Raw genomic sequence first — 14,075 nt, forward strand, 5'->3', positions numbered from 1 at the left:
TAGCTAAACTTCAGACAATTGTTCAATCCCATGACAAGTAGAGGGGAAGTAGAAGAGAGCCAACATGTCCCAGTCACTCAGTGAATCCTTTACGTGCCCATCAATTCTTATTAGTGCTATCAAATCACCTACAGCTGTTCCCAAGTCTCTCCTGGGAGCTACAGTGAGACACAGCAAACCTCCTGGAAGCTGAAGCCTTTCTTCTTTCAACATTCCCTCATGTTCAGACCACCTATGCCACTTACATTTTCTATGAGTCACCTTGGTGGCAGTAACACTCTCACTCCATGAAGGCAGGACCCCAGGTTTTGTGTCACATGTTTCCTGATCTCTTCTTCCTCACTTACTCTACCCATGAAAATGAACAGTGGCATCTCTTCCCAGCAAGAAATTTCCTCTGTCTCCGTAGTGAGAAAAATTCCCTGGCAGCACCTACATCTATTAAATCACACAAACACAACTTCTGAGAACAGAACTGTGTCTGTCAGATGGCTGATGTCATCCCTCAGCCACTCACCAGGGTGACAATGGCACATTCAGCAGTCAGTTGAGCAGCACTGAACAACGTCCGGACAAAGCGGTAAATCTGTTTCTGCTCCGGGTCATGTTTGTCATAGTCTGGTGGCACTTCGGATTTCTAAGGAAGAAATACTTCCAAATAGGTGACTGAAACAAAACGAAGCAGACAGAAAAAAAAAAAAGACAGTTCACATGAAAGGGAAGGAGAGGCAGATGAACTTACCGAAAGGGGATGAAGGTTTTCATCAAAAATATCTAAGAGCATTCTTCCGTCTGTGTCCCTAAAAAGTATTAAAACCAAAGTACTGTCATTATCTGAACACAACAGCACAACTCTCATAGACACAAGTGCACCATTAAAACTCCAACACTCCCCATGCTGGAGGGCGCTTAGAAACTGATGAAATGTGATTTTCAAATAGAGGTTGGACCTACTCTGCCATAAGGTCCTCATTTAATATGAAATTCATATTACAGAGCATGCTAAAACACTCAGCTTTCAGTGCCCAAGATACAAAACTGTTCTGCACTTTACTGTGAGGCTTAAGAAGTACTACTACAAACTTGACAAAATCAGCCCAGCTTACTCTTTTTTTCTCCTTTTTTTAACTTAATCATGTCCACCCCTACAATCTCCCAACTCCTCTTCCACCTTTATTACCAACATTGTAAATGCTTACTAATATGCAATGCTATTTTTACAATACTCTTTCAGTTAATACATACACACTTCACCTCTAACTTATTTGAAAAACCTATTGTACTAATGTTTTCTGGAAGCCAAAAGAAGCACATTCAAAAAAAGATTCAGACAAAATAATACTCCTATTCACTGGTTTTATTAGATATTTCTCTGAAATCCCTGTAGCTCAATATCAGATGCAACTTCACAAGCCTAACATCCACAATGCAATATAAGATTTTTGCTGTATGTAACTTTGGCAAGGACACTAACAAACACAAAAGCAAGAAGTGTAATTGTACTAGAACTGGCACTTTCTGGACAGATGCATCCATGTGACTTATTACAACCCCATCTTTATTTTTGGCATCCCTGGTACTCTGACCATACAGTTCTTAAGAAACAAACCGCTGATATTTTCTATCTTTAGTCAGCAGCACGTGTCTCTCAGAGCATGCAAACCACAAGTTTTACAGTGGACTCACATCTGCAAAATGCATTTAACATCTGAAGGTGCCATTTTTTCTACTAAAATGGAGGCTAGCACTGGAAATAAACACATTTTCAATAGAAAAAACCAGCATCTAAATTAAAACAAACACATTGTTATTACCAAAAAACCAACCAACCAACAAACCCTGGACTGGGGTGATTGAGGTAATTAGTAAAAACCTATCAGCAAGGATTCGAGGCCAGACTCTTTTACCCCTATTTAAAAAACAGTATCTTAATGCAGAAATAGTCACCCCAAAATGATTGGTGTGCTACAGTAAACTATGTCACTTCACAATGCAAATGGAACTAATTTCCTATCTTATTTCTTCAGGTTGTAGCTGCTGTATGCTATGAACTCACACCTGACTGGTCTCAAAAATCTATTTAAAAAAAAAACTTGAGGATTTTGTCTTCACTAAAATTCACACTGTACTCTTTCAAAAATGACCATCTACCAATCATCCAAGCATTCTTTATGGTTAGTTTGCTGGGGTTTATTTTATTTCTTCAGCGAATTCCCCAATGCTTATGCATTCCTTCAAAAACAAGATGGGTGTAGCTCTTTTTAGTGGAGCTAAGACAATAAAAGATGAATAAGACTGATCAGTATAACCACGATAGGAGACACTAGGAAAGGGAAGAATGTTACAATCAAATGAAATGTGAGAAGTATGTGAAGGAAAACTACATTTCATGTACACCTTCTAAAAAAATTAGATTGGTGAGCGTTTGAAATACTAGGAAGTAATTTTGGTTTAAGTCTCCTATGCAGGAGAACAGGACCAACTACTGTCTAAAAAGAATTCTTCTCAGGAAAAGCAGATGCTTGACTCATTTTCTGTCAAAATGAACCTTGAGTCAAAGAGTCACAGTGGTTTCATACCCCCCATCCCCCATAATGAACCAGAATCTCCCACATACATCAACAACTTCCTTTTCAGCTATAATAGCAGGAAACAGAACATACGTTTTGCTCTTGCTGTTTCAGCAGCAAGCACAACTGAGTGCTGTTATCACATTGTCCCTCCATTCCCAAATCAGAGACGACCCAAGAGTGAACAGTTGTTTCACATCCCTCATTTCAGAGCTGCTCGTTGGCACACGTGAGCCTGGCTCCAGCACGACCCCTGGGACTGCGTGTCCCAAGTGCAGGCACAGCACTTCTCCAGCCCAGACACATTCCAGGGAAAGCAGCAGCAACCAGTTTCCTGAATAAATCACCTCTCCATCCCAAAAGTGAAAGGACAGACAGCAACTTTCCCAAGAAAGTAAGTGTCAGAATGTATCTGTTTCCAAGATGCTGACACAGTACTCTTTACTTTATACTCTTTGGTCTCTGTCTACCAGCTGTAGGTCAAATTTGCATCAGGCTCTGCAAGCCCACGAATGGGAACAATTTACTGCAGCCAGGGATCAGCTCCATGGAATCAGCATAAAGCAACCCTGGCATACTGTGGCTCTGGATTCTTCCTGCTCACTCGTGAGCTCTTACTGAGGTTTCGTACCCTTTGTAGCCTCTGATGTGCCAAATTCTCTCAATCCTTTTACTCACCTGCCATCGTGCTTAGCACAGCACTTAATAATTTATTTCCACAAAACTCTGGAGTCTGATTGTCTTTGAGATCTCTACTATTTAGTCAAGCATAGCAAAAATTGACTAGTTAACCAAACTAAATCCAGGGATCATGGAAAAAAGGGGGGAAAAGGAACCACAGATGGATAAACAAGTAATCCAAGCATGACCACGCATGTCTAGTTTCCTCGTAAATGAGATTAAAAGTTCAAGAGAAGATTTCACTCCAACTTGTGCTTTATATATTGCCATGTTTCAGTCCAAGGCCCACTGATGTTTTGGAAAGTCTTTTAAGAGCTTTCAGCAGGAATCAAGCCCTAAGCCTTTCTGCCCTTGTGCACATTTAAAGGTTTCTCTTGAGATGTCAGCCTTGTTTCAAGAAGTGTGATGGGTTGCAGTGACCTGAACCATGGTCCTGAATGACGTACCAGCTGAACTTTAAACTCATGAGTAATTCCTTTTGTTCTAGTTGGACTTCTTACAGTCCAGAAGAAAAAATGTCTAAGTGGCTTGATAAATCAAGATCTAAGCCAAGTCCTCTGAAAAGGCTAATTGAAAAACCATGGGCACAAAAGTCACTTAAATTATTTATACAACCTCTCCTTAGAAATGTCAGGAAATATTATTTTAAGATACTGTGATGTATCATGAGGACAGGGAATTTAAGATACAAAGGCACAATTCAACATGAAGAAAACTCATGTATGTGCCAAGTTACTTTTTAGAGAACCTATTTTTTTATTCAATTTCAATCAACTTGACTGAGCAGAGATCTAAAACATACACCAGGAGAGATAAACCTGGACCTGCTCTGTTTCTGAGATGTTGCCTCAAGTTTGCCTGCTTTTCACTGTTTGCATTTGTTCTTATGCAGCTTCAAATAAACTATGAATATTTTTGGAAATTATCTATTGTTTACATATTTCTCCCCTGAGAGGAGAAAGTTGATTGATGGTGATGTTCACCAACAAAGTTGAAGAGGTGGCTACCTGTGTAGCAAATCTGGGTCTGCTTGTAAAATTGTATATATATGGAGTCAGAAAAAATAAAGTAAAGAGCTTTCCTGCTTGTCTTCCTGCTGCCTGCTTCGTCCTTTCGTGTCCCAAACAGTGACACTGAGGCATCATGAATTACAATTGCTCACAGTATCATTCTTACCGTATAATTCCATGGGTTTAATTTCAAAATCCTAACTAATCACTGACACGCCCAGTTAACTTTACAAAGGTGCAGCTAAAAATACAAAACTGAAATAAACTATTCAGACTTTTTAAACATGTAATTGCAACATATGCAACAATGCAGAAGTGCCCAATGCATATAAAACCAAACACTGAATCATCAGAGCTTTTCAATGTTGAGCTGCACTTCCATTTTTTATGGTACTTAATATTCCAATTTAAAATTTCTATGTAAAAAAAAAAACATATATATATAATGTGTGTGTTTCTTATTGCTAGTGTGAGACTTAAGAACACCACTACTCAAAAACATTTTGAAAGAAATTGAGCATGAATTTTTAGGGTTTGCGCAGTTCACTTGTTCCAATAAAAGACATTTTCAGTACAAGATTCCATTATTCACATACCTGTTTTTGATGTGGTAATATATTGCAAGAGCTACACTGTAAAGAAAAACACAGAGTTAATATCTCATGACTGCCATATCATATTTTCTGTCATATTACATGCAAATTTAAAACCGAGCACAAAGCATGACAAACAGTATATGGTCAACAGCCTATTTTCTTTTGTTCGTTATTAGATACAGCAAACTGCTGTAAACAGACAACTTTATAACTGTTTTGTACACTCCAACTACATCCTTTTTACTAGTAATTAAGTACTTTACAATAATCTTCGTATTTCACATATCAAGTTGCACATACTTTCCATTTAAAGCCCTACTCCACTAAACTCAATTATTAAACCCTTACTGACTTCCAAGGGGGAAGACAAAACACCACAGGCATTGGACATTGTCTTTAGTTTTGCTGCCAGGTTAACACGAAATGTTTTAATCACCATTGGCTTATGATTGTGTATTTAAATCCATTGCATGTGTCTGTCTTTATGTAGCTGCTCACACAGCACACTTAAATACCACACTCCTACAGTTTTATGGCATCTAGTTACTTATTTTAACTCAGGAAAGACAACTCCCTGAATAACTTACTGCATTATGCATTTCCCCTACTCTCCACCACACACCAAAGCACCCCATTTATATTCTGCACACAGACAAAAGTGTCCTTATATTCACTGAAAGTTAAGATTTTGATTACATACACAACTAACGGATCTCATTCACACTTGAGATGGAACAAAATTAAAATATAGATTCTTATGATTATCCTACAATTTCCAACTCCCAGCTCGTGTTTTACTCATGACACATTTTTAATGAAGAACAAAGCCAAGCCAGCACTCTCCCTACTTTCTGCAGCAGCATAAAACCAATCTAAGCTAAAGGGGAAAGAGGATGAAGGAGGGAATTCTTTGTAGACTGTTTGTTTCATCATCACTGTAAGATGCTTATGTCTTATACTGATCCAAAATTCCTCCCTTTCCATTTCCCTGAAAGACCTTTTAAGAGTCATTTGGTTGCTCTCTGATTTTATTCCAGAATTTTAACATGAAAACTGAGATACTGCAGGAAAATAATATGTCTGAGCTTAAACTTTAGTAGAACTTTAAATTATTTCAGGTTTGATTGGGGTTTTTCTTGAACACCCATACAGTAGAAAATATTTTTCTCCATTAAAAGTAATTATATTTTACTAATTTTTTATGATCTTTTACCTGGCTGCATTAGAAGTTCTTAGATCATAAACGCTTTTTAAATCTTTTTCCTACAGACACATATTTAAGGAATCAAGAGATAGTGTGTACCATGGACATTTAGAGGACACAGTTGTTACTGAACACAAGAAAAACCCACATTTATGAATGAATTTGATATGACAGAAAGCTATTCACAAAATGAATTATTCCTAAAATTTAATTTTAAATTATGCCTCTAGGAACACACTTGAAGCTCCAGTTCACTTGATGAAAGCAAGAATCTATGTGCACAGTTCTGCTTGGTGTCCATATGGTTGCCTTTGAAACAAAATGTCAAATTAAGTTTAAGAAAATATTTACTATTTAGAAATCCATATCAGAATCTGAAAGTCTCTTAGGGCTGTAATAGAGAAGCTCTTCCAAGTCTCATTCTATCTTTCATATGCTGGTTCAGCTGGCACTAAGAGTGCAGAAATGAGCTTTCCATCACCCTACCCCAGCCTCCCTGCTGCAGATGCTGCACTGGATACAGTAATATTTTAAACACATCAGTGCATAACATGACCCAGAAGAGATAAATGAGCTGAGCACAATGCCTCCCTCTTAGATTTACCCACGTGCAATTGTCATTTTCCTGCAGAGACTCCAAAAAGGGGAAAGAAATGAAATTGTACTACAAAAACAATAATCCTACAATCTCCTCGACCTGCTAAATGTGCAGCCAGACAGAAGATGTAGAGACTCTGTGTGCCAGAGTTCAGTTTCTCATCCTCTGTAGTCCCTTTTCAAGCCTTTGCAGCTTCCAGCCCTTCCCACGCCGGCAGCCTGGCCCCAGCCCTGCACGACTCCCACCCGAGCCCAGAACCAGCTCTTCTGCTCCCCACAAGTCTGCCCTCCACCATGCCCCCAAGTCTCTCCCAAACACACCACCCTTCTCCCCAACACCATCTCACCCTTCTGTGTCATTCTGTGTGAAGTTGTAGCAGTTCTGATGCAAAAAGAGAACCAAGACCCACCCAAAAGGCTGCACTTACTCTGCATACAAAGGATTTTAGAGCAGAAGAGTATGAAATTTGAGGAGGAAAAAAAACCTCAGAAACACAAAACCTTTTTCAAGTGCTAATCAGAACTATTTTTAAGTTACTAGTGACAGAAATCTGAAGAAAAACAAGACTATAATCCAGGTAGAAAGAGCTGACAAGGAATCAGGTATCAGTTTAACTACAAAACCTCTCTCCCCTCCCCTCTTTTTCTTCAACAGAAAAATTAAGGACTGTCTTAATGACCAACATTACAAACTCCTTCAGATGTGTTAGTCTGAATAGACTTGTCTCTCATGTAACCACCTCTGCAGCAGAGATACTGTCTTAATAATTTTTTGTATTTGCATACACCAAGGTAACCAACCTACAGGCAGCTCAAGAGAGACTATCAGCAACCATTAACAAAGAGCCTTAAATGCCTGAGCATTTGGTCCCTATTCTCCCCTTACTGTACAAAATGTAAAGAACAATACTCTACAAATCCCAATTTCATTTCTCTCCAAAAGTAAAAAGGCACCAGTGAAACTTAAAATGCTCATCTAAGACATCACCCAGTAACTCTGGACCATGACTGATTAAGTAAATTTATTAATTCAAAAACTAAAATCTTTGAAGTTTGCTTAGTAATGGTTCAGAAATATGTATACATAAAAACACACAGAAAATATAAATGCTATCAAAAAGAAATAAATTTTAAAACCCACCATTTGATGGTATACTTGAGGTTTGGTTGACTGACCGTGCTGTCATCCAGGAAAATAGTGGAGCAGGAACTGTACTTCCTTCTCAACTGCCCAGGAGGATGCTATGAAAAACATGCAAAAGAACAATAGCAATTATGTAATACCAAAGCATTTTTTGAGGGAGATGTAAGAATTTAAAAAAGACAAATTTCTGTCTCTCATGACGCACACAGTAATGCAACCACGTTTGGAAGCAGTTCAGAAAGTTCAGAAATAATTAACAGAGCAAAAGTCACAAAAATCCCTGCCTGAGACTTGCTAATGCTTTCAAGTCCCAAATCCCTTGCATTCCTCCTTCCCCAAAACCATGCAAAAATTTTTCTGCAGGCTGACTCAAATACATACATACACTTGGAAAGCAAAGATGAATAAGACCTATATTTCTGTCCTCATTCCAAAAGAGTAAATGGAAGAGTGAAAAAGAAATTGTGTTAGCAATGAAGAGCATTTTAGCAACAGATATAAAACCTTGCTTGCAGGAAAATAAAAAATTAAAACCCTCAAAAAAGCTCCTAGCAGAATGAAGTAGGGAAAAGAGGTCTTTATAGTAGAACTATTAAATTAATAAGGAGAATTCAGAAAAAGTAATTTATCAATAATCAATTGATATCAGAAAGGAAGAAAACTGATTGAAGGACAGAAGAGTATAAGCAAATAAAAAGAATTGTCTCTTAATAGAAAAGGTTTTCAATATATTTCAGTCATTTTTCTGCACTTTTTTTTTCCCACAGAAAAACATCAGAAAATTCAGAAAAAAACCTGGCATTTGAGAACACTATTTATTTCTAAATATTTTTTTCTGAGAGAGCTTCTCCATCAGCTGTTTAGAGTAGCCAGCACTCCACCAGGCTAAAGAGAACAGTTTCAATCACATCAGCTAATAGTTCTCGCAGTCCTTAATTCTCATTGATTCTATCTTTGTTATTCCATCTACACTAGCAAATAACTTGACCAAGAACCTATGTCAGGAAAGTGATGATCAGTCAAATTACACATTTAACTCACAACAGAATAGATTTAAAATTCAGCTGGCATATCAAATGGAAATTTTAATTCACCTTACAATTAATGTTGTTTCCAGCATTTCAGTGGAGAGACCAATGCCAATACCATCAGCAGAATGCACAGGTATCTACCAGCTCAGAGCAACTGGGTATCCAGGATGCAGTCCTGTGACTCCTACCTCAGTACATCTTCCCCTGCCCAATTTCCAAAACAGATTTTATTACGTGTGCCAGCACCCATCAGCTCACCAGTGCTCCACTTTCCATAGGCAGCTGAATCCTTAACAGCATTCACTATTACAGACAGACAGACTCCTGGTAAAACCTACACACATCTAAGTCATCTTTCTGTATTTCACAGCTATGAGTGAAAAAACACACAAAGTCTCCTGTTAGTTGAAAAAAAACCCCAACGTTTTCTGAAGCTGCCCCAATTGTAGAAACATTATGTTCAAATTATCTGAAAGCTTACCAACAAATTCTACCAAGGTCCTTCACTCAACAAATTAAATTTTTGCCTGAACTGCTTTTCTTGGAAGTGAAAAGGTTTACTGAGAAAATGAAAAACACCCCTTTTCACAAATCCTTCAGGACTTTGGAGAGGTACTTTGTAATACTTTGGAAGCTGACAATCCATCTACCTTCCAAGCTATTGTATGTCAGGCAAGAAAGAAAAAAACTAGAAGCATTGTGGATATTAATGCCATAAAATTTATTATCTAGCATTGATGCATACAGAGAGAATTACTAGGGGACTGGTGATTCATAGCCTTTATTCTACCAGTTTAGTTTAAGTACCTGCATTAGTCTGTTGAGTACCTTCCACAGGCATGATAAAGGCAAAGCAACTTAAAAACAACAAAAATGGGACTCGTCACTGGGGAAAAAAAAGCGAGATGTATACACATCTCAGAATTGTTATTAAAAAAAAACAAAAGCATGGAAAGTTTTCCTTTTGCATAGTAAGTGTCATCATGCTTTAAAGGTTAAGATAAAATTAAAGATAAACATACAGGGATTCATTCAAGGGAAGCACAATTAAAAAACAGGAAATAACTTTGTCACAACACCACTATCAGATTTAAATTTTCTTACGTAAACAGCCTTCTAACATTTGACATACATCAATAATTAGAGCAATGCACCTTATTTCAGAAACTGCCACATCACAGAACTCTTCTTGGATTTTGAGCCCACATCTCACTTCGTTAGGCTTGGAACTTTTCACACCTCAGGAAAATACGTGGTGTCTCATGCCTCACTTTCTGTTCACAACAAGTTGGCAGTAAGAAGCACCTCTCCCAGTGAGAAGAGTGGTGCCAAGTATAAATCTACACCCTTGGGTAAATACACACAGACCTGTGCCATGTGGATAACTGACCTGTCAGGAGATCAACATTCCCAGCTTCTACTCTGATGTCCAACTGCAGCCATACCACACAGCAGGTAAAAGCTTTTCTGCCTTTTTCAGTTGCTGGAAAATGCCCTAAGTTTCATATTTTATCATGACTAAGCTGGGAGACATCTGAAGTCCCACAGTTCAGTCAAAAAGACTTTTCTGAGCCCCCATAAAATGCTGCACAGGAACCTTCTCCATTCTTGCAAAGGACAAAAGAGGTTACTGAGCTCAGTATTCAGCGCTGTCCTATAGACAAACTCCCTTCTGTGTCCATTTCAATGGGACGAGTCCATGACCAAAACTGTACAGGAGCTCAATGTCTTTGTATTTCAAATCATGACTGCTGATGACAAAAATGCTCCATTTAGACAAGTCAAAGATGCTCTAATTAAGAAAAAAACCAGAAGAGCTGAGAATGACTACAGAGCTTTTGCAGAAATTAGCCAAACACTCTGCTCTAGTGAGGCCCTTCCAAGGTTCTATGCCGTCATAAGGCTGGCACAGGGAAAATAGACAGACTGGCACACCTCCTTTTGTAAATCTTCATATGCAAAAATGAGCATAGGACAGATAAGAAGCTTTGACAACCTCCACTATTATAAATGTTTTCTAATTCAAAGCAACTCAGTGATATGAAGTGGGAATGACTTTACATGTATTTTGAGTAGCTGCAGTACTGTTTCTGTACCCAAGCTGGGATTTCATAGATGTCATGCCTCTCAACTTCAGCAAGACTTCCAACTTCATCTCACATAAAATTCCCCATCCACTCTGCTCACCTGGAATTTTATGTCCAGTTTTGGACACTGTATTTCAAGAAAGACGAATTATTTCAGACAGGCTGGAGGACAGAGAAGCAACATCAATCAGAGATTTGAAAAACCTGATTTACAAGGGAAAGCTGGCAGGCTGGAAAGGTTTTCTCCAGGAACAAAGCAAAAATAACGGCCTTAAAGTCATGTTGACATGGGGGTCCCAAAGAAAAGGACATTGTTCTCCATGACCCTTGTGGATGGGATAAGAAAGAGCAGGCTTATATTAAACCGTGGAAAATTAAGATTGGACATGAAAGTGTGGGAAGAGGCGATAGCAAAATCAACCCAAGCCACCAGCCTTTTTCTAACAGCAGGGATAGCTTAAAGGACTTGAGCACTGATAGAATCTCCATCACTGAAAGTTGTAAAGAAGAGATAAAACAAACATATGCTAGGAGTGGCTTAGATGCAGGCTTCTGCTCCTGGACAAGAAACCAGACTGAACAAGCTCTTGAGATGAACTCTGGGCCAATCTTCTATCATTTAGTGGAGATGATTTGTAGATCCTTACTCCAGAAACAGTTGCTATTTTTCTCATTTCAACCAAAAACATTCACTAGGAAATGCTGATATTATAAGACACAATGAATACAAAATAGATATTTTGTGGGATTTCTTTCTTAACAGGAAAAGATGTAGGACAGGAAAATCTGCTTTTTAACTTGCTACATGTTTTTGAACGCATTACAGTAAAAGCCCTTAGAGATCAAGGTTTCAAATAATGCAGGTGTTACTAGCTCTTGAGACTAACATTTTTTTCCCCTTGCACAGCAAGTACTAAGCAAATATCACTGCTTTGTTTTCTTCCAGCTTCATCCTGACAGTTTCCAATTTTCCAAATCCTGTGTGTTTTAAGATGTTTGAACTACAGATTTTTACTTGAAGTTTACACAAAAACATTTTATCAGAAATCTAAAAGTCTGGTTTGCCATCAAAATCATACAAGCACTGCTGAACTACTTCTAGGTACCTGCTTTGAAAGGAAACACAATGAATTCCTAACTTTTTCACAACGAGAATGTACAAAACACTTAATTTCTCTCAGGAAGCATCACTTAGAAATTAAATCTAAATTTGTGGAGAAAGAAGAAATGTTAATATTTCTTCTGTTAGAGTAGGCACTTCAGAGGGGTTTTGTGTAGAAACATCTAAACTGATGGTGCACATTACCCAAAACCCAGATTCAGAATTGACCAGAAGGGCCAGCTCTGACCTCTTCAGCAGCACTAGGGTGGCTCTCTGCCCTGATGCTCAGCAGGATTTGTTTGTTTGGGCACAAAGTTCCCCTAATGAAGCTACAGAGTTTTTGTAACAGTGCTGGCCCTCAGCCAGTCAGCTTCCAGTTTGGCAAAGCAGCTTCAGCCTTTTCCAGAGTTCCTTTGCACTTGTCCATCAAAAGGTAATTTAGAGCTTCTGCACTTAAAAATTATAGTGGTGCCTCTTCTTCCCGTGAACCAGGTGTAAGTTAGTGCATGATTTTAAAAGGTCCTATCAAATCATATTTTCCCCCGTGGAAAAACCGAGGCTTGCTTGCACCCATCTGTGCAGACATGCCCATTAGCTTCCAGCCACCAGAGGCTGGCCAAGATGCTAAAAGGCAAAACTGGCATGTACAAGTGTACCTGAAGCCAAATTACAACAGTAAGCAAAAATACCAGGACTGCTTCTGACTTGGAAAAGGGATGTTACTATCTTGAGGATCTTCTGTTGCTTCAGGACATGATTTAGTTTTGACAACATTTTTTCACAGAAGAAACATGATTTTACAGGTCAACAAAGTGCTTCCAAAATCAAGCAAACCATGCAACACAACTCTCTGCAAAGCTCTGCATTATTTTCATCTTGCATAATGTCAATACAGCAGAACTGTCTACCTTTGGTGTAGATATATTCACGAGAACAAAAGTAATAGAAAAAGGCACTATTGTATGTTTATCTTCCTCTGCCAACAACTACAATTAAAAAATAAAAAAATCCAGTCCAACTACTCTTAAGTAATACCTCTTGATCCCCATGATCCAACTTTGTCCTCAGTTGATTAGTTTCACCAATGTTTGATAATGTCCAAAACTAGCCTAGCTTAGAATAGATCTGTACTTGCAAGTTTTTGGCTCTTAAAGTTTGTCCTTACTCATGTCAACTCAGCAAACCACTGAGCTCCTGAGGGACTCAGCAATCACCTGTAAACTCCTCTGCAGCACTTGCAGGCTCTATTTAACCACCGATAAAGCACCTTGCTTTACAAACGTGAAGACTAAATATTTCTTTGACTGTTAAAATCAGCTCAAATGCTTATATTTACAAAGCATATAATTGCTGCTGTTGTGCAATTTCAACAGAGGGGCTTTATTACATTCCCAGCAAAGCAAGTATTACATAGCCCATTGTGAAAGAACTCTCCTGGCATGTTCTCCTTCTAACTCAAAAATTAGCTTTTGTTTCTCCCTGTAAAAAAATTTATCATTTCATATAACCTAGTGCCTTGAGGCTGACAGGAGAGGTAAAATTCTTCGTCCTAGGGGACAGGAAAAGAAGCTAAGGAAAGATTGTAGAAAAACACATTTCCAACAGTAAGTTTAGGTAAACCATTAAAGAAAACACGTTAATTTTAATTTACTAGATGCCTGGAAAGAATCTTAAGCTGCATGCATTACGAATAGCATCAGTGTAGGGAATCTACTAAATGGACCAGGTGCCTATAAAGGCCTCCTCTAGACCAGCTTTTTTTGTGATTTTGCAATGGAGAGGAGCAAAGACCATGTTAAGCAATCTTTAGGAGAACTTCAAAAGCACCTGAGAAGCCTCTAATCTATCTTCCAGTTGATCTTTTCTTCTCTTCTAGTAGGGAATGTCAATTAAAATATCTTAAGAAATTTGGACAGCAATTTTAAGTCTTTACAATAGTCAGCCTCAGGCAGCCCACTTGAAAACAGCATTTCATGTTTTATGTTGCGCTTTGCTTTCACAGATTGAACTACTTTTTGGTCTATGTTCCCATTTCAGCATGTATCTTATTTAG

General features: G+C 38.3%; 1 protein-coding gene and 1 long non-coding RNA gene across 3 annotated transcripts in view; one reads left to right on the forward strand and one right to left on the reverse strand.

Annotated features, from left to right (window-relative positions):
• Nucleotides 1-14,075, forward strand: part of LOC136358914 (uncharacterized) — a 161,609-nt gene that overhangs the window by 95,179 nt on the left and 52,355 nt on the right. The window lies entirely within an intron of this gene.
• The window catches only part of CCNY (cyclin Y), a 118,679-nt gene that overhangs the window by 22,603 nt on the left and 82,001 nt on the right, over nucleotides 1-14,075 (reverse strand). For both annotated transcript variants that reach the window (XM_066315056.1, XM_066315065.1), the window contains 4 exons: nucleotides 7,800-7,900; nucleotides 4,858-4,893; nucleotides 743-800; nucleotides 518-637 (listed from right to left, as the gene is read on the reverse strand). In XM_066315056.1, the coding sequence (XP_066171153.1) occupies nucleotides 518-637; nucleotides 743-800; nucleotides 4,858-4,893; nucleotides 7,800-7,900 (315 nt within the window). The remainder of the gene's footprint in view (nucleotides 1-517; nucleotides 638-742; nucleotides 801-4,857; nucleotides 4,894-7,799; nucleotides 7,901-14,075) is intronic.

Source organism: Sylvia atricapilla, chromosome 1 (genome assembly GCF_009819655.1).
Source record: "Sylvia atricapilla isolate bSylAtr1 chromosome 1, bSylAtr1.pri, whole genome shotgun sequence".
NCBI classification, from domain to species: domain Eukaryota; kingdom Metazoa; phylum Chordata; class Aves; order Passeriformes; family Sylviidae; genus Sylvia; species Sylvia atricapilla.